The sequence below is a fragment of the Helianthus annuus genome, chromosome 2 (assembly GCF_002127325.2).
Source record: "Helianthus annuus cultivar XRQ/B chromosome 2, HanXRQr2.0-SUNRISE, whole genome shotgun sequence".
Classification (NCBI taxonomy): domain Eukaryota; kingdom Viridiplantae; phylum Streptophyta; class Magnoliopsida; order Asterales; family Asteraceae; genus Helianthus; species Helianthus annuus.
The window spans coordinates 45,851,019-45,871,276 of record NC_035434.2 but is presented as its reverse complement, the minus strand read 5'-3'; the positions used below and the strand labels follow the sequence as shown (position 1 = coordinate 45,871,276).

Sequence of the window (20,258 nt, the reverse complement as noted above, 5' to 3'; positions counted from 1 at the left end):
ATGAGTTGGTCTCAAATAGCTCGGTAAGTTGATAGCGACTCAACTTATATATATATATATATATATATATATATATATATATATATATATATATATATATCCTAATGACTATAAATAGACTGCATATATTTTTTACTGTGGGGCTAGCCCACTTGGTAGAGGTATTGCCTCTTAGAGGAGAGGTCCCAGGTTCAAATCTGAGCATAGACGATTAATTTAGGATTATTGGTTTAATAGGGCAAGGGTAAGTGTTGCCATTCAAAAAAATATATATTTCTTACTAATTATAACAATATGATGTAATTTTATTATTACTGTTTATAAATACAGCTTATTTATACTAAGAACTATAAATAGATGACATACATGTCTTACTAATTATAACAATCTGATGTTATTATATTACTATTGTTATAAATATACCTTATTTTCCATTTATTATAAATGAAAATAAGCTACTATTTTACAAACCATTAACCACCTTATTATTTATTGTTTGCATTTGTATATTTAATGTGGTATCTTTATAATAAGGAATCCCACTTAATGCCTCCCTCATATGAACCCCAGAAATTCTACCAAACAAATCCTCAAGAAAAATGTGACTAATGTAAGGCATGTTTCATTCCTTCATGCTTAAATGCCATTATAAAAGTTAATAATAATGTTACTGAATTTCTGTAAATTCCTCTAACTAATTCATTTTCTAATTATTTAAAAATGTAATAAATTTTGTATTAAAAAAGGTAAGCAAATAAATTTTGTATTAAGAAAAGGTAAGCACATGAATCTCCAAATGGTCCTATATATATAAATTCAGACGTTACATTTTCTCCACCACAACACAAACAACAATACTACACAATGAATTACTCACTCGAAATCATCGTGTTATATACCTCTCTATTCTTTCTCATCTATGTCATATTCACTCGTTGGAGGAAGGCAAAATCGTCGGCGGGTGAAGCCCCAGAACTAGGAGGTGCATGGCCGATAATCGGCCACCTGCACCTCCTAGGCGGCGGGGATCAACTTCTCTATCGTACACTAGGTGCCATGGCAGAGAAATATGGCCCCGCCTTCAACATCCGTCTAGGCACCCGCCGTGCATTTGTGGTCAGCAGTTGGGAAGTAGCCAAAGAATGCTTCACCGTCAACGACAAAGCACTCATGTCCCGACCCAAAACCGCAGCCGCAAAACACATGGGTTACAACTATGCAGTATTCGGGTTCGCGCCATACACCCCCTTTTGGCGCGAAATGAGGAAGATCGCCATCCTTGAATTACTCTCCGTCCGTCGCCTGGAGATGCTCAAGGACGTCCGTTTGTTGGAAATAAATTCCGGAATCAACGAGCTCTACTGGCGATGGACGGAGAATTCACAGCAACCAGTGGTTGTGGAACTAAACAAATGGTTAGAACACATGATGTTAAACATAGTTGTTATGATGGTGGCTGGAAAGCGGTATTTTGCGGCTGGAGGTGGAGGCGGAGGCGATGAGGCCGAAAGGTGCCACAAAGCGATCAGCGAGTTCTTTCGGTTGATGGGGATCTTCGTGGTGTCGGATGCGATACCGTTTCTTTCATGGTTGGGTTTGCAGGGGTATGAGAAGGAGATGAAGAAGACTGCTAAGGATTTGGATTTGGTGCTTAGTGGGTGGGTTGATGAACATAGGCAAAAGAGGAAATTAGATGTTGAACATGATAAAGATGATGTTAAGGATTTTATTGATGTGATGTTGTCACTTGAAGATGAAGGGCAATTGTCGAATATGGAGCATAATTCGGATACAAGCATCAAGTCTACATGTCTGGTGAGTTAATTACATGTTGATGATAATAGGGTTGTTGAAAAAGCTATGTGCTTGTTTGAAATTGACTCGTTTGTAACGAGTTACGACTAGTGGGTGTGAGACGTTGGTTGGGGCTAGGGATGCCAGACAACGCTGGCTAACCCACACCGTGTTAGCATTGGCTACGGCGTTGCCCCTCTAGCGTGGCTTTGAAACCTGACGTTAGGCGGGGGAAGGTCTGAGGTGGCTGGTGGAAGATCATTATGACACCCTAATGCCGTCTGGCCACGCCGCTTCCACACCTTTTTGGGGTGATCTGGTGTAACTCAAACTCGCCACGTGTCGAGCAATGCCCCCAAGCCCCCACACCCCATAGTCTAAGCTTGAGTCAAGGTAATTAAATTAGCTTGTTGGTTAGTAGATTAACTTACTAGTTTGGCTGGTTTAAATTAATGACTAAATTTATATAGAAAGTAAAGCCCAGATTTTTAACATATAAAAATATTATTTTTTATATATATTAATACGTATAAAAATAAAAAAATATAGAAAATCTTAAGTTTTGTAAATATTTAAACAACACGTGTAAAGCTTGCTCAAAACCGACTCATTTGTAAACAAATTGAGCCGGAACTAAGATAACTTCGCTTGTTTGGCTTGTCTGAAACACAAATTTTAATGTTTCAAACTTATAATAAAAGACTTCAAATAATGTTTTAAATAATGTCACATGTCATTCTCTTCTTCAACCTCATAAATTTTATTTATATTTATTTAATAAATTTCTTTTAATATTAATATTAATTAATAACCAATATATAGATATCACTTAATTTTATCATTATCTTTATCTAAAATTAATAAATAGCTTCAATTTTGCAATTTAGACATTTTGTTTTTTTTACTTTTAACCCAAAGTTTTTCATCTTTTGCAATTTAATCCCAACTCTTTTTTATTTTCAGTTTTGGATCACAATATTTTTCATCTTTCCCAAGTTTTTTGTTTCGTTCTAAATTTTGTGAATTAACGCACTGCAACGTGCGTGTGTGGTTCAACATTTTTTCGTATATTTTTTCCCGTTTGACTGGCCCGTCGCGTCACATCTATTTTTCTGCGTTTGACAAGTTCGTCCAACACGCGGGTCCTGGATGGACTTAGTTATTTTTTTCTATGTTTTACGTTTTGGTTTAATTTCTCAGCAACGAGCGTGCGTGATTCAAAGATTTTACGTCTGCTTTTTGCTCGGCGTTATTTTTTTCCCGTTTTTATTTATTTTGTTTTTACTAGTTTTTCTGGTGTTGGTGGTCGCTGACAATGGTATAGTATTGCTACTATTTAACAAAGTTTTACTACAACCGCTGCATCGCAGGGGCTTAATACTAGTATGAAATATAACTCAATTTTATAAACCAAAATTTAATATATATAATTATTAAATTCTATAGCTTATCTAAAAATTATACTTTTTTCAGATATATTATGAGTAAAAACAACACATAATTAGAATTAATTAAATAAATGAGCTGGCTAAAGCTCAGCATTTAAGCTCATTAAGATAAACGAGTCGAGTCCGAGCCAACCCTAGCTCGGGTCGACTCGTACGTTAATTTACAGCCCTAGTTGATAGTTTACACTTCAACTAAATGTTCATCTACAGGCATTGATCCTAGGAGCGAGTGACACAACAGCAGGGACACTAACATGGGCAGTTTCATTACTATTAAATCATCCCAGTGTTCTAAAGAAACTGCAACATGAACTAGACGAGCATGTAGGCAAAGAAAGACAAGTCGATGAATCCGACATCAAAAACCTCGTGTTTCTTCAAGCTGTTATCAAAGAAACATTGCGTCTATATCCAGCCGGCCCACTTTTGGGACCGAGGGAAGCAGTGGAAGACTGTACTGTCGCTGGGTACAACGTTAAAGCCGGGACTCGCTTAATTGTCAATATTTGGAAGCTTCAAAGGGATGAGAGGGTTTGGAGTGATCCATCTGCATTTAAACCTGAGAGGTTTATGGGGGGTTCAGATCATGAACATGTGGACCTTAGAGGACAACAGTTTGTGCTCATGCCATTTGGCACAGGTCGTCGTTCGTGCCCCGGGGCCACCTTTGGGCTCCATGTGCTTCACTTGACATTGGCTCGTCTTGTTCATTCTTTTGATTTGGGTCAACCGGGAGGTCTCCTGGTTGACATGACTGAAAGCCCTGGAATGACGATTCCTAAAAAGAAGCCTTTGGAGGTCATCCTGACCCCTCGGCTTGCATCCAACCTCTATGCTTGATGTTTTTGTTTCGTTTTGTTTTTTTTCTTTGTTTTGTCCTTGAGAATAACTAGTATAATTGATGTAGTATAAGAGATTCTTGTAAGTTATAACTTGACAAAATCTCAATCTTCGTCGAACCTTATTCGCATATGTTGGTTTTTGATCCACCTTACTATCTCATACAATGTACCAAATGATATCAAATCATCTTTATTCATTGATCTCATCAATTAGGACATTTGTAGTGGTAACATGTTATAACATGGAGGAGGTTGGGTTATGTGACAAGTGTCACAAAAAGTGCATAGGTGGTGTTAGACCATCACCAATGTAAGAGGCTAAATGCACCTAAAAACTCATCTAGTGTCACTTTTACAAATTCATAAAAACACTCATTTATTCTCCAATCATTCAAACATATTTACTAATACTTTCATATCCATGTCATCACCACCTTTTACAGTTATTTTTATAAATACTCAGATACTTTTATAATTAATACATTTATTCTATTTTCTCATTATCAAAATAATTGATTATGAAGGAGAGGTAAATATTTTTTTTTATAATTAGTATGTAAATAAGATAACTAAATAGATTTTTAAACATTAGAATAATAAAACTAAGGAACTAAACATCACTTAATTTTGAAGGGTACGTTGTGAAGAAAAATAAAACAAAATAACTTAACATCCTTTAATTGTGATATGTGAAGGAAATTAAAATTATAGATAACAAAGCATTGCATATATTAAAAACTAGGTTAGAACCCCGTATATTATACGAAGTAATAAAATAGTTACATCTTTTAAAAACTCGTATATTGCACGATTTGAATAAACACATGTCTTACACGAATAATTTAATCTGTTAACACATTTAGTAATCAAGATGTGTTTTCTAACAAAATGAACTTTGAGGTACTATTTACTTATTGTAACATCTCACTTTTTTTTATTAGGTTAAAAAGGTTGTGTATTACATTGTTTATAACAATTTACTTTGTTTTTTTATTTATTATTAGGTTAGAAACTTACGTATTACCTGATGTTGGATAATCAACAGGAAAAAAAGAAAAGAAATATTTTAGTAAAAAATATTAAATATATAAAAGATAAGCTAGATATTATGATTTAATATTATTATTTCATTGGAGTATAAAATGGGATAATAGAATCCTTTGTTAGAAGTAGGATTCTAAATATACTACATGTATAAAAAATATATATAAAACGATAATATATTTTTTTAGATTTTAATAATTAATATATGAATATAATAATTAATATATTATTATCACTTATCTTTGTTTTTATCATTAAAATCTCTTCTACAAATTATAAATTATAAATTTTAAATTTTAAATTTAATATTATCAATAACTGATTTTCCATAATAAATATTTAGAAAAATTATTAAGAATGTCTCATAGAGCGCCATGTGTCCCTAACATGGTTTCTAGATTTGAAAGAACCACTAAACATTACATAATACATAAATTGCAAAAAAACAACAATTAAAAGTTAACTACTTATATTTAGCCATAAACATAGCACACATTTCTTCTTGGTCGGCTCGTGTGATGGGAATCATGTTGCTTGTGTCGATAAAGAGTAATTTCTTTTCTTCTAGTTCAAGGAAAGTGTTCATTTGAGTTTCGAAAGTTGTATACATTTTTATTTAAGCTTTAATGACTTGGTTAACTCCTCAAAAGCTCAGTTTTGTTTTTCTCATTTGATGGTTCTGCCTTAGCCTTCTCTTTCACCTTCTCCTTAGCCTTTTTCCTACCCATTTTACGGTAGGTGTGTTCAGAATTCGATTCGAAATCGAAAAATTCAAACTTTGACTCTATTCGAATTAGATTATCAAGGTTCAAATTCGAGTTGATTCGTATTCGAGTCCAGTAATTGAATTCGAATTCGAATTCAATTTATATATAGTTTATACACATACATATATAATCTCTAAATTTGGGCCAAAGTATGAATTATATCCATAAGTGATAAGTTTATTATTCATAACATTACCAAACCTAATGACAAATAATCCATCCTACTTATTTCTAAATTTTTACATAACTTAAATCGTTATCAATAACCAACCTATCTTCTAAATTTTGGTGTTTTGACATATTAATAGTTAGTTAATTTTACAGATTATTATATTTTATATTAAATATAATTAGTTTACAGTAGTTTTAAAAAATGAAAGTAAACTAATTTATTACTAGGTTGAATTTGAATTAAATCGAATTTATTCGAATTTGGTTCGAATTCGAGTTTCAAATACAAATCAAATCAAATACGAATTCAGATAAAAAAATAACAATTCGAAAATTTTGATTCGATTAATTCAAAAATTCGTTATTCGATTCGATGAACACCCTATTTGACAGGTTGGCAATTCAACATCACCATTAAGAGGGATTTCGTCGTTGACATTGAAATGGAAATGAGTATATAGTACATCAGAAACACTTGTGGTGTAGTTACCCGCACTAGTTGTCTTTGTTCGTTTTGATGCTTGTGTACCGTGTATATATATATATATATATATATATATATATATATATATATATATAGGGGACCGCTAAAATGAGAACCACCTCCAGTTGTAAGAACTGAGAGAACCACTTTCTAGCCTTTGGATCAAGGAGATGGATGGATGAGATTTAAAGTAACTAAAATTAATATTAAATAGATTTTGTCTTATTATGTCTTTAATATTATAATCCAAAAGGGTAGTATAGTAAAATTACACTATTTTGTCTTTATATATATATTATATTTAATTGTCTTTTTGTTTTATTCATTAATTACTTTATATTAAAAATTCAGAATTTTATGTTAAACAAAAATTTCAAAATTCAGATTTGTCTAACAAATTTTTATTAAAATCATTTTTTTAATTCAGATTTTGTGATAATTTTTTATTAAAAGAATATTTTTATTAAAATCTCTTTTTAAATTAACATTTTTTTAACAAACCGAATTTTTTTGCGCGCCGGTTTTTGGCGTCCCGTTTTACCATGACGTTTTTTACGCGCCGGTTTTTTCAACGCGCCGGTTTTTGGCGTCCCGAATTTTTTTGCGCGCCGGTTTTTGGCTTCGGTTTTTCAACGCGTCGTTTTTTTCAACGCGCCGTTTTTTTACGTTAACGTTATTTACGTTTTACGTGCCGGCTTTTTACGTTTTACACGCCGGTTTTCTACGTTAACGTTTTTTACGTTTTTACGTTTTACGCGCCGGTTTTTAAATGACATTTACGTAAAACTTTTTACGTTTTACTAAAAAAACTTTATGTTTTACGTTTTACCTAAAACTTTTTACGTTTTACGAAAAACTTTTTACGTTTTACGAAAAACTTTTTACGTTTTACGAAAAAAAAATTACGTTTTACGTAAAACTTTTTACGTTTTACGTAAAACGTAAAACTTTTTACGTTTTACGTTTATGTAAAACTTTTTTACGTTTTACGTAAACCTTTCTACGTTTTACTAAAAAAAACTTTATGTTTTACGTTTTATGAAAAAAAATTACGTTTTACGAAAAACTTTTTACGTTTTACGTTTTACGTAAAACTTTTTACGGTTTACGGTTTACGGTTTACGTAAAACTTTTTACGTCTTACGAAAAAAAATTTACTTTTTACGTTTTATGTAAAACGTAAAACGTTAACGTTTTACGTTTTACGTAAAACGTAAAACGTTTTACGTTTTGCGTTTTACGTTTTACGTTTTACGGTTTGCGTTTTACGTAAGACTTTTTACGATTTACGTAAAACGTTTTACGTAAAACTTTTTACGCTTCACGTTTTTACGTTTTACGTAAAAACGTTTACGGGTTATTTTTTTTTTTACAAAATTTTTTTTACGCAAAAACGTACACACCCAGAAATTGCAAATTCGGGAGGTGTCTCAGATATATTATTATCATCATCGACGCCTCAAAAAAAAATATAAAAACCCAACAAACATAAAAAACAAAGGGTATCTCGAAAAAAAAAACGGGGTTTGGCTCAGATTATCCAATAATCAACAGGCTGCAAAAGTGGGGTTGCAGGATCAAAAACCCTACCCTCCGCCGTCCTTGCCGCGCCATCGTCATCAAAATCTACGGTTTTTTTTTTCATCATCGCCACCCCGTCGATCGTATCAAAACCCACAGATTTAAATATCACAAATCAAAACCCATAGATCAACATAAACAACATTCAAACCCAAACTCAACCCAGATTCAACATGAACAAGCGGGCACCTGTAAAAACAACATCGAAGCCAACCAACAGAAGCACACAAAACATCTCTAATAAAACACCCAAATACCCATTTCATAAAGAATACCCAAAAATCAAAGGAATATTCAAGAACACAAAATCAACCCCTCAAAAAAGCACCAGATTCAAGAACACAAGTCATCCCCTATCAAACATAATCAACAGATCAAAACTTTCAAAAGCACTAGCAAAACATAATCAACCTATCAACAGTTGATTCCTAAACCTATCAAAAGAATCAACGATCAAAACAGATCAAAACCCACAAAAATCAAGAAACCCCCAATAAACTCAAAAAATTGTTTCCAGATTCAAAACTTTGAAAAGCACCATCAAAAAACTTACCAAAATAAACACAGCAACATCATCAGCCGTTAAACAAACCAACGAGGAATTATGCCACACCCAACCCCCCTGTATGGCAGTGACGTCCAGCGGTTCATCCGCCGCCGCTCACACAGCCACCGCCTCCAAACACCAAAACACCGCCACCCTGTTTTTCTCTGGTCCCCACTACACCGCCAACAAGACCCCCCCCCTTTCCCTTGCTATATAAACAGAAAATCAAAGGAGATGAAGGTGGTGCAGAGAACGAGGTGCCGTCGGAGAAATGAGGGGGCCGCCGGAGTGGGTCTGGTCTTTAGGAGTCGCCGGTGTGGAGGTGTGGTTGCGGTGGTGCAGGTAAGTTGTGGAGGAGGGATGAGGGTTTTGGGGTTTCTTTTATGAAGATGAGAGAGATGATGGATTTTTGAAAGTTGAAACAATTTGAAGAGAGAGAGATGTGAAGTCAGACATTTGTAGGTAGAGGAGAGAGGAGAGATGAGACAAGACACACATGATGGACATGACATATAAATAAAATGACCTAAATACCCCCTTTGGTTGGCATGATCTTATTGGTGGAAAGTGGTTCTCGCGGTTCTTACAACTGGAGGTGGTTCTCATTTTAGCGGTCCCCTATATATATATATATATATGTATAGATAGATAGAGAGTGAGAGAGAGATAGATAGATAGATAGATAGATAGATAGATAGATAGATAGATAGGAGAAAGATCCGTTAGAAACCACCCTTTATTGCGAGAACAACGAGAATCAATGTGAACACAACCAAAAATACCTAAAAAATCTAAAAAAACCACCCTTTATTGCGAGAACAACGAGAATCAATGTGAACACAACCAAAAATACCTAAAAAATCTAAAAAAACACACAGTTTTTTTTAATATTTTTTTATTCAGATCGCTACTTTTCGTTAATTATTTTTTTATACTAAAAGTAGCGATTAGAATAAAAAATATAAAAATTTCTTTTGTGTATTTTTTTTTATTTTTTAAGTTTTTTTTTTGGTTTAGCTTTATGGTTTAGTTTTTATCATTTAGCTTGGGGGGTAGGTTTTTGGGGGGTGGGGTGTTAGGTTTTTTTAAGGTTTAGTTTTTAGCATTATTTTGGAAGGGGGGGGTGGTGGGAGGGTTTAGGTTTTTTTTTGTGGGGGGGGGTAGGTTTTTTAGGTTTTTGGTGGTGTAGTGGGTTTATATTTTTTTGTTCACATTGGTTGTCGCGGTTTTCCCAATAAAGATGGTTCTCGCATGAACCCTAATATATATATAGGGGGAGAGAGAGAGAGAGAGAGAGAGAGAAAGTGTACTGTACAATAGGGCTTATCGTACGATACGTACGCGATCATCCCGGCCGTTCGATCTGGTGCGAATTCAATCTTCGCATGTTATAAAAAGGCAAATGAAATCGCATGGCTTGAAAATGCAATGAAATCGCATGTTTGAAATCCCATGCAAATGAAATCGCATGTGAAAAAATGGTTAGCATGGGGTAATGTGAAAAATGGCGTGGGGTGTGTAGATAGACAAAATCGCATATGGAAGATTGAATATCGCATGTGAAAAAATGGCTAGCATGGGGTAATGTGAAACATGGCATGGGGTGTGTAGAATCGCATGTGGAAGATTGAATATCGTATGTGAAAAAATGGCTAGCATGGGGTAATGTGAAAAATGGCATGGGGTGTGTAGAATCACATGTGGAAGATTGAATATAGCATGTGAAAAAATGGTTAGCATGGGGTAATGTGAAAAATGGCATGGGGTGTGTAGATGGACAAAATCGCATGTGGAAGATTGAATTCGTACAGTTCGCATGGAGATATGAAATCGCATGGGAGATGAAGATCTGACTGCTGAGGTTAGCATGGGGTAATGTGAAAAAGGGCATGAGGTGTGTAAATGGGCAAAATCGCATGTGGAAGATTGAATTCGCACAATTCGTACAGTTCGCATGGAGATATGAAATCGCATGGGAGATGAAGATCTGACGGCTGGGGTTATCACGTACGTAACAATCATTTTCTATATAAGTTTCAGAACTCCTAATAAACAATCATTTTCTATATAAGTTTTTGTATTTAGGATCTTTTTATCATCTATTGTATGTATTTCTTTGACTACATACATGTTAAAAGTAGTTTTACATATGTTTAATTGCCAAAATTATATATATGTGTCATAATTAATTACATATATGTAAAAAAAATTAGTTTACATATGTGTATTTATAAAATTACATATAAAAAATGATAAAATTACTCTTAACATGTATGTAATCATAAAAATATACATAATAATTGATAGAATTATCCTATACATAAAAATATATAAATAAAAAGATTGTTTATTAGGAGTTCTGCGAGTTCTGTAAATATTTATGGTTCTGAAATGATTCTGGCCCTACATATATATATATAATATATATATATATAAATATATATCGTGATTGGTGCCACCCACTTTTAACACTCCTTCACAACGTTCAAACATGCTCATATGGGAACGGTTGCGTATTTTCTCTATCGGTCATGTACTCTAATGTCATGATTTAGTCATCTGACATCCACTTTTTCTGTTTGAGCTTATGCGTATATATAGCTCATTAAAACTTTAGACGTGATCATATGCAAATGCTTCCTAATGTTGTGCACATCCCTAGCATTAACATATCCGCTTACAAGAAATACCCTTCTACTTGAGTCCAAAAAGCAGTGGACTTTCGCAAGTTGAAGCTCTTTTAATACGGTCCATTTAACACGCTTAATCAGTGATTTTGTAATTGCTTGGCCATTCTTATTTTTAGCCATTTTGAGATGCGGGGAAGGAGATTCATCAGCACTAAAGCTTGGTGGTATTACCGGTGATGTATCAATAGTCGACAAGGCTTAAATTTTTCAAATTGGGCTTCTTGAAATCATTATATAACATTTTTATAACATGTGGACAATAAAATTAAAAACACTATCAAATTAAAAAAACTGAAGTCCTATTAAGCTTTAGAGCCAATTCGAGCCAATTCCAACGCCTTTCTGATATGTAGTCGAATAGTTTTGAGTAATACTCAATGTCTCTCTCCTTTGTCTCCCCTTCATAAGCTCGACCACTTCCCGGTTCTGTTGTGTACGTTGAGCTCCGAGGGCGCGTTTTTCTTGTAGGAGTTGGTTCATCTCGGAAAACTCTTCTCTCAAGTCGGATCTAGGGTTGTTCATGAGCCGAGCCGAGCCGAGCTAGGGCAAGCTCGGGCTCGGCTCGATTATAAACCGAGCTGGCTCGGCTCGGATTTGAAACCAAGCTAAAAATCTAAGCTCGGGCTTGGCTTGGTTTTAAACCGAGCTGGCTCGGCTCGGCTTGGTTTGGCTCGATTTTAAAAATAAAAATTAATACATAGCTCTCAAAATTCAGTAATCTAAAATATTATTCAATACTTCAAAAGAACAAATTCAAAATAAGTTCAACCAAATACATTACAAGCCAAAATCACGTTCAACAACGCAAAATAAGTTTTATAATTCAAGTAAATACAATATTTGTTCATTAGCATGTTAATCAACCTTTAAATATGTCATAGATATCAAATTACAAGCCTAAATACATGTAAATAATAATCACTTTTTTGTAATATATTATATGTTTATAAAAATAAAATATATTATAAGTAAACTAATTCGAGCTAAGCCAAGCCGAGCTACCAAGCGAGCCAAACCGAGCCAATTTGGCTCGTCACGAACCGAGCCGAGCTAGGCTCACTTTCTAACCAAGTCGAGCCAGCTCGGCTCACTTTCAAACCGAGTCATATCGAGCGAGCTTTTTCCGAGCTAAATCTGAGTGAGCTTTGAGCGAGCTCCGAGCTTTTTGGACAGCCCTAGTCGGATCCCCCCGACGATGACTTCGGTCGCCTCTCTTATCTGCCGCTTCTTCTACAGGACGGTCATCACAGCTTCGCCTCCGACTCCTCCTCCTTGTTCTCCCCCGCAAACAAAAGATAAATATCGTTTAAGTCGATGTTTCGAGGTTCAAACATTAGTGTTTCGGGATCAACGGAAAAAGAGGTTTTGGACTTCTTTGAAGGCCTTCTATTTCCCGACCTTGCAGAAGAAGGTCCTCCCAGCGGAGGGATGTTGGCCCACTTTGGGATATCACGAAGAAGCCTCTAAACCCTTAAGTACGGTAAGGTCTCTCGTTTCGCTTGATATTCTATGATAGCCGCCGAAATTATATCCTCATCGTTCCCGCCGCTTTTCCAAACGTTTCTAACATGTTGATAAACCTATTGAAATCTTGTGCATTTAGAGTTCATGCCGGTCCACTTGCCCGATTTGAAATCATTTTGTCGATAACCGTCCTCTTTGCCGACGAGCCCAAAATATAGTTCTCGAGTTTGTTTCCAAAATAAAGTTTTATTTTCATTGTTAGCTACAAGAAATGAAATGAAAAAAATAGTACAAATGTTAACATTAAAATTAAAAATACAAAATAAAATATTAAAAAGTCCACAAAACTTATAAATTTTGGGGGTCCATCTACACGTCGAGCCAAGCCCGGGCTAACGCATATTCCTCGTCTGTCGTCCATGGTTGCACGTTTTTAGCTTTCTGATCCCCGGTTTCTTTCTTCTTATGTGACACTCGTTTGCCTCGTTGGCTTGGCTCCAGTTGTGTCTCCGGGACATAATCGGGATCGCCTTGTAGCGACTAGTAACCTTGTGATGACCAGTAACCTCCGGTGTTAAAGTTCTCGATTAAAACCGAATTAATTTTGGTCCCATGAGACGGGTTGTTTCAAGAGGTTCCTGAAACCAGTTTGGTTGTCTAAAAAGTCAGCAAACCCGGTTCGATAGGTCGTTGGTCGGGTGGGAACCTGAAAAAAGGGTTGGTTTGGAGAGTGGCTTTGGTTCGGTTCTTGCTCCGAACCATCGCTTGGAAGAGGAGGAACGAAATGCGGGTTGTTGGGATGCGTTTTTTAGAATTAAAGCTTATTTTCTTAGATATAAGAGAGCGAAGAGAATAAGATGTGGGATAGTGGTATAAAAATATAAAGTGATTAGTTTATATAGGTTTGAAAAGTAAAAAAAAAATAATTAAATGCTTTTGACCATTGAACGGTCAAAAAGTAAAACACATTCAAAATTCCACCCGTTATGCACATCATGAGATTTGGTAAAAGACAACCCATAGCGCCGAGAGGGCGGTGTTCCTGACGCTTTGGAGCGCCATGGACAACCTAAAGACTCGATAACGAGCCACTACACATGCTCTTATTAGAGGACCCGGGCGCCCCGTGGTCACGAATTCTTCACGCGTTGAAACAAGTGAAACACCGCCGCCACCATATATGTTCATGCGTGGAATATAAAACGCGTAGCCATGAACACGTGTTATGAAGTTACCGTTGTGGGATGAGGAGCCGTTGATTTGAATAATTTGAAGGAAGAAAATAAAGGTGAGTACACCTAAGCTAGTGATGGGCATTTCCACTAAAATCTATCACTAGTGATGGAATAAAGCTTGATGACGTGTCGGAACTTAATTGGATGTTGTGAGTGATGGAATTCCATCATTAGTGGAGCGCCCCTACCCCTTAATGTATGATTTAACTAACATGCAAATATGCTTCATTAGTATATATATTGGGCATGAACTTTGAATTAGATTGTGTCACACTCCAAAATACCACCTAGGGAATGTCCCTGTTAGGCATGTGACGTACCAACAATGAGCCACTAATTACATTGAACCCATACATGTTTCAAATAAAGTTCTCGATTATAAATAAAAATACCATCAACAAGTTTAAGTGAAAATCAAAGTGTTCAGCGGAAGAAAAATTAAACAAAGTTAAACAGTTTAAAAACCAATATAAAGTATCAAGAAATCAATAGCATAAATTCCTCTAGTCAACCCATGACCACTCCTGCTACTCCAGACAGCAAGTTCCAATGCAAGACAGCTAACGACCTACAAGCATGCAAACAAGTGTGTCAGACGACGCTGGTGAGTTCAAAGTTTTGTTACCGAGTTTAGTTACCAGATACATGTGTAAAACAGTTTAACAATTTGATTTGATGTTGTTATTAACTCGATTACCGAAATGGCTACAAGATATGTTTGCCCAACCCCAATGTCTCTATCAAAACATTGGTCATGCTTTAAGGAAATTAGTTCACGCCCGTCCTCCCCGGTACGGTGTGAGGGTGCCAAACCTAATAGCGCTATCAACTAATAACCTCGTTGCCTCCCCAGCAACTGTCGGTAGATGTAAGGGGTCTTATGTGATAGAAACTGAGTATAATAAAAAACATCCCAGTAAACAAGCGTTCCTCCCTGGAATGTTACCCGATATCCCTCCCCAGGATGCATACTTGGAAAAAGAGCAGTGAACTCACATTTGATTTGCTCGGTATGATTATTTACTCGTTCACAAATAATTCAAGCAAAGCCGACGGTTTTTCATGTATACGTGATCAGTTTACAATAACTTGGTACCAATTTATCCTAAACAAACCACATATGAATCCACAGCCCAAACCGACATATATTTTAAACAAAGTAGTTCAATATTACTCAGAATGAATTCGGCCCAATAATAACCATTAACATGCAAACCTGATGACTTGTAACCCACCTATTCTGTTTAACCAAACCTACCAACCGGCCCAAACATTAAATCCAACCCACCATTCACATATAATGCGGCCCATCTCCAGCTAGAATGAGCTTACTAAACCTTTTGGTTTGGTAACAGTGGGAAGCCCTATCACTTTAACATGTCACCAATTCAATTTACCCACTGATCTAAAGACTTCTAGTTTATGTTTAAATAAAATCAAGATCCTACATATCACTTGTATGAATTTTATGATCATAATAATTCCCATTGTCATCATTAGTCTAAGGTTACATCATGCATTCTAATTCAAGAAGTTGAGCCGCCACCTACACCAATTTCGATTACACACACAAAGCATCATCTCAACATTTATTATTCAAGCTAATGCTTACTAACAACTTATGAAAATAATTATTTTGCTTGATTTCACCTCACATGGCTGCCATTCTAATTTCAAAGTTAACAACTCAATCACTATTAGATCTCATATGGGCCATGTGCCTTAAATTATATTGGACCAAATAACCCACTGATATATCGATTTCCTAGCATATCACATAATTAATCTAATTCAAGTTCCTTATTTTCTTTAATCACAACAAGCATGGCATACATTCTTTAATCATAATAAGCATAGCAAGTAACACGCATACAAATCAAACAATAATGAATACTAACCAAATATCTAACTCGATCCCTTGATGACTCGATGATGGGGGGGGAAGGTTCTCCTGCTTCCACGATTTCAAGGGGGTGGGGTGTTTAGGGTTGTGTTTAGAGTTCTAGTTTAACGTGCATTAATAAAAGATGATAGTTGGGGCGGTTTATGTTATTAGCTGAGGTAATGGGCTCACGCCCAATCACACAAACAGGAAAAAGGAATAGGTTAGGTTATCCAACTTCAAAGTGGGCTGGTTATGTTTGCTAGCCAAAATAGTGGAATGGGGCCGGTTGTGTTTAAGATTTATTCAAGTGTTACATCTCCTGTCCGGGCCAAGTTCAATCAATCATATTAATGGGTTTCGTCAAACAAACACACACACATGGCGGCCCAATTATACGTTACGACCCAATCACCAGCACGACTTAGAGATTGACCCGTTACACACACACACCACACAGCTACAAAAACATAATAGCACGTTTATCAGAGTCGCGGATCGAGTAGATAGATTAAAACAAGAACGGGGAAATCACAAAGCCTAAGGCACTAACCTTGAAACTTCGGATTGTCACATCATCCCCAACTTGAAAGAAATTTCGTCTCGAAATTTGACAAGTAAGCATAAAGGAGTGAAGTGATAAATCAAGATTGTTGCACGTTTTCCCCAGGTGCCACATTATCCCCAACTTGAAGAGGAATTTCGTCCCGAAATTTGCCAGCTTTACCAGATTTAGACTTGTCCTTAGGAAAGAGTTGAGGATGCTTAAGCTTCATCTGATCCTCGCGCTCCACATGAACTCCGGTCCACGCCTTGAGTTCCAACGAACCCTCACGATTGGAATGCGACTAGGCTTACGCACCTTGACTTTCCGATCCATGATTGTCACACCCCCAAAATCCACCTGCGGAGTATCACCGCTCGGGAGCGTGACTGACCAGGATCAAGCCACCAATCATATTGAACATGTAATTAATATCAAGTAAAATAAATGTAAACCAATCATTCAATACGATAGGTGTTCAAAACATAATCGTAGTTTCAAAGTGTAGCGGAAGCATAAGTATGAAAACCCAATGTGTAACATAAGTTCAAATGTTTGAATGTTTTAACATGGCATCCACGATCCATGCTCCACAACGACCTGCTCCTCCCTGTGCAAGCTCCATGTATCTAACGACCTGCAAGGCATGTAAGAGAGGATCAACAACTAGTTGAGCGAGTTCACAGTTTATAGTTCGGTATATGTAATAGTATAGTAAGCCTTGTATTCGTTCATTAAGTCATGTATCGTAATAGTTCGTATCGCGGCCCTTCAGGCATGTATGCGAAGATTAGGGAAAGTTCTCAAGTATTCTAGACTAGGTATGTTCGTATCGCGGCCACCCGGCACCTGTGCGAAGTTTTAGTGTATAGTTCGCAGCCTTCCTAGGCATGTGTGCGAAGATTAGTCATATTATCGCAGCCAACCCTGGCATGTGTGCGAAGATCAGTCATATTATCGCAGCCAACCATGGCAGGTGTGCGAAGATCAGTCATATTATCGCAGCCAACCCTGGCATGTGTGCGAAGATCAGTCATATTATCGCAGCCAATCCCGGCGTGTGTGCGAAGATCAGTTCTATAAGCACTACTAGTCTAGCAGTATCTTAACCAAACCTTCCTCACCCGAGGATCATATCACTACGTTCCATTATCTAGAGAAGTAGAAATAAATAAATCAATCCCATTCCCACCCTGGGAACCCCATGCCTTGGCTGTGTGAACTCACCTTGGTTTGCTCGGTATGTTATGCTCTAGGGTTTATCAAATGTCTAAGTCCGTTACACACGACCTAGGATATGTTGCACATGATACGATGTAAGTGTTTGCATCCAATTAGGGTTTGCAAGTCATTGATATTCAAGCAACAGTGTTTTGTGTGTTTATTGTGTACAGGATGATATCACATAGAATGTTCATACATGCAGGATCATACAGTTGCATTCATTAGCATACAATCATATATAGAATCATACAGCAAGCTTCAACACTGATGTTTGTCGTAAACATATATCATATGTGGAATTCTGACTAGTAGCATGCAAATCAGAGTGACAATCATGTTTAATCCACAAAGGTTGGACAATACAGCACAACAGAAGGTCAGACAACATTCCAGGGTAACAAATTCGGACCAAGGGGGTTCCTTACCTAAAACTCGGACCAAGGGGGGGTTTCCTGGCTTAAAAACTCGGACCCCTTGTCCCTGGGTTAAAAATTCGGACAATGTTTTAAAACCCTGCCTCCCTTATAAAACTTGGACTTTCTTCCCTAGGATAAAACTGGGACTTTCTTCCCTAGGATAAAATTGGGACTTTCTTCCCTAGGATAAAACTGGGACTTTCTTCCCTAGGATAAAATTGGGACTTTCTTCCCTAGGATAAAATTGGGACTTTCTTCCCTAGGATAAAACTGGGACTTTCTTCCCTAGGATAAAATTGGGACTTTCTTCCCTAGGATAAAATTGGGACTTTCTTCCCTAGGATAAAATTGGGACTCCTCACCATCTTGGCCAAAAGTCTGACCCATGTTCACTTGTTTAAAATTCGGACCAGGCATGTAGTTACAAAACTCAGACTATTGATTATCACAAAACTCTGACCTAATCCACAGACTATCAACATACGTAATTTCCAAGGCAAATTCACAGAATCAAAACAACAGTTACATTCTTTTACAAACATCAGACAAACATATCAATCACTCGATCTTTGAAATTAAAGCAGTTACGTTTCTTGGTTTCTAACCCTAATTTCATACATATTGATGGCAGAATCATAATCAATCAACCTATGATCAACAACAACAATCTTTACAGGAACAATCTATCAAACATACAACTAATCATCATCATCAATAATTCAGAATCAAATCAAAATCACAGAAGTATCATATGAGAGCTAGGGTTTTCACATATTATAAGAATCAAGAATTGATGAAATCACATAATCAATAATCATTTACCTTGTGTTGATTCTAGAGAAAATGCGGAATCGAAAGTGATGAATAGCTTGCCAATGATGATGGTGATAATGATTGCTAGGGGATTAGAGAATACAGTACGTGCTTTGGTTTTGTGAAAATGATTAGTGAACAAGGGATTAGGGTTAAGTATAGTTTAATTTTCACTAATTACTCTACACACCCTGAATTACTATATCTTACACAAGCACACCATCTCACAACAAATTCACAGTTTCACCACCAAGTTTATGCATTTGACAAGTCTTTCACAATTAACACATAACCATGTATAATCACACAATACACTTCATTGTATCAAAACGTATACAATTTCCATAGCACATAATTGTGCAAATAATTAACTACACCAACAATGAACGTGCAATAAATGCGAAAAATAGAATCTTGGAAACTCGAGTTGTCACATTATCCCCAACTTGAAAGAAATTTCGTCCCGAAATTTAGCATGCGGTTACTGAGGAAGCTAGGTAAGTTGTATTGTTCACTGGTTTTCCTGGGGTGTCACATCATCCCCCCCTTGATTTGGAATTTCGTCCCGAAATTCCGCAGTAGTAGCTTCAGTCTCAGTAGTAGTTGCATTGGTTTCGAATAACTGGGGGTACTTTTCTGTCATCTGGTCTTCGCGTTCCCAGGTGTACTCTGGGCCACGTTTGGAGTTCCAACGAACTCGAACAAGAGGGATTCTCTTGTTTTTGAGGACCTTAACATCCCGGTCCGTGATTTCAACTGGCTCCTCGATGAACTGCAACCGCTCGTCGATAGTGAGTTCCTTAAAAGGAACTATGAGGGTCTCATCTGACAGGCACTTCTTCAGATTCGACACGTGAAATACATTGTGAACTGCACCGAGTTCAGCTGGTAGGTTTAGTCTGTAGGATACCTTGCCTATTCTTTCAGTGATTTCGAATGGTCCAACGTACTGTGGATTGAGCTTGCCTCGTTTACCAAAACGAACAGTAAAACCCGGTCCCCGACCTTAAATTCCAATGGCTTCCTATGCTTATCTGCGTAGCTTTTCTGGCGGTCGCGAGCTGCCTCCATGCGTTGTCGTATCTGTGCTATTCGTTCAGTAGCATCAACTACCATTTCTGGTCCTGTAATCTGACTATCCCCCACCTCTGCCCAACAGAGAGGTGACCGGCATTTACGCCCGTACAATGCCTCGAATGGAGCGGCTTGTATGCTGGTGTGGTAACTGTTATTGTACGAAAACTCCACTAACGGGAGGTGCTTTTCCCAGCTGTTGCTGAAATCGATAACACACGCCCGAAGCATGTCTTCT

General features: G+C 36.7%; 1 protein-coding gene across 1 annotated transcript; it reads left to right on the top strand.

The window, feature by feature from the left end:
• The first annotated feature begins 827 nt into the window (after positions 1-827).
• Positions 828-4,281, top strand: LOC110914130 (xanthotoxin 5-hydroxylase CYP82C4). Its single transcript, XM_022158947.2, has 2 exons — positions 828-1,815; positions 3,453-4,281. Exons 1-2 carry the CDS (start codon positions 865-867, stop codon positions 4,080-4,082), a joined length of 1,581 nt encoding a protein of 526 aa, XP_022014639.1. The 5' UTR covers positions 828-864; the 3' UTR covers positions 4,083-4,281.
• Positions 4,282-20,258: the final 15,977 nt, after the last annotated feature.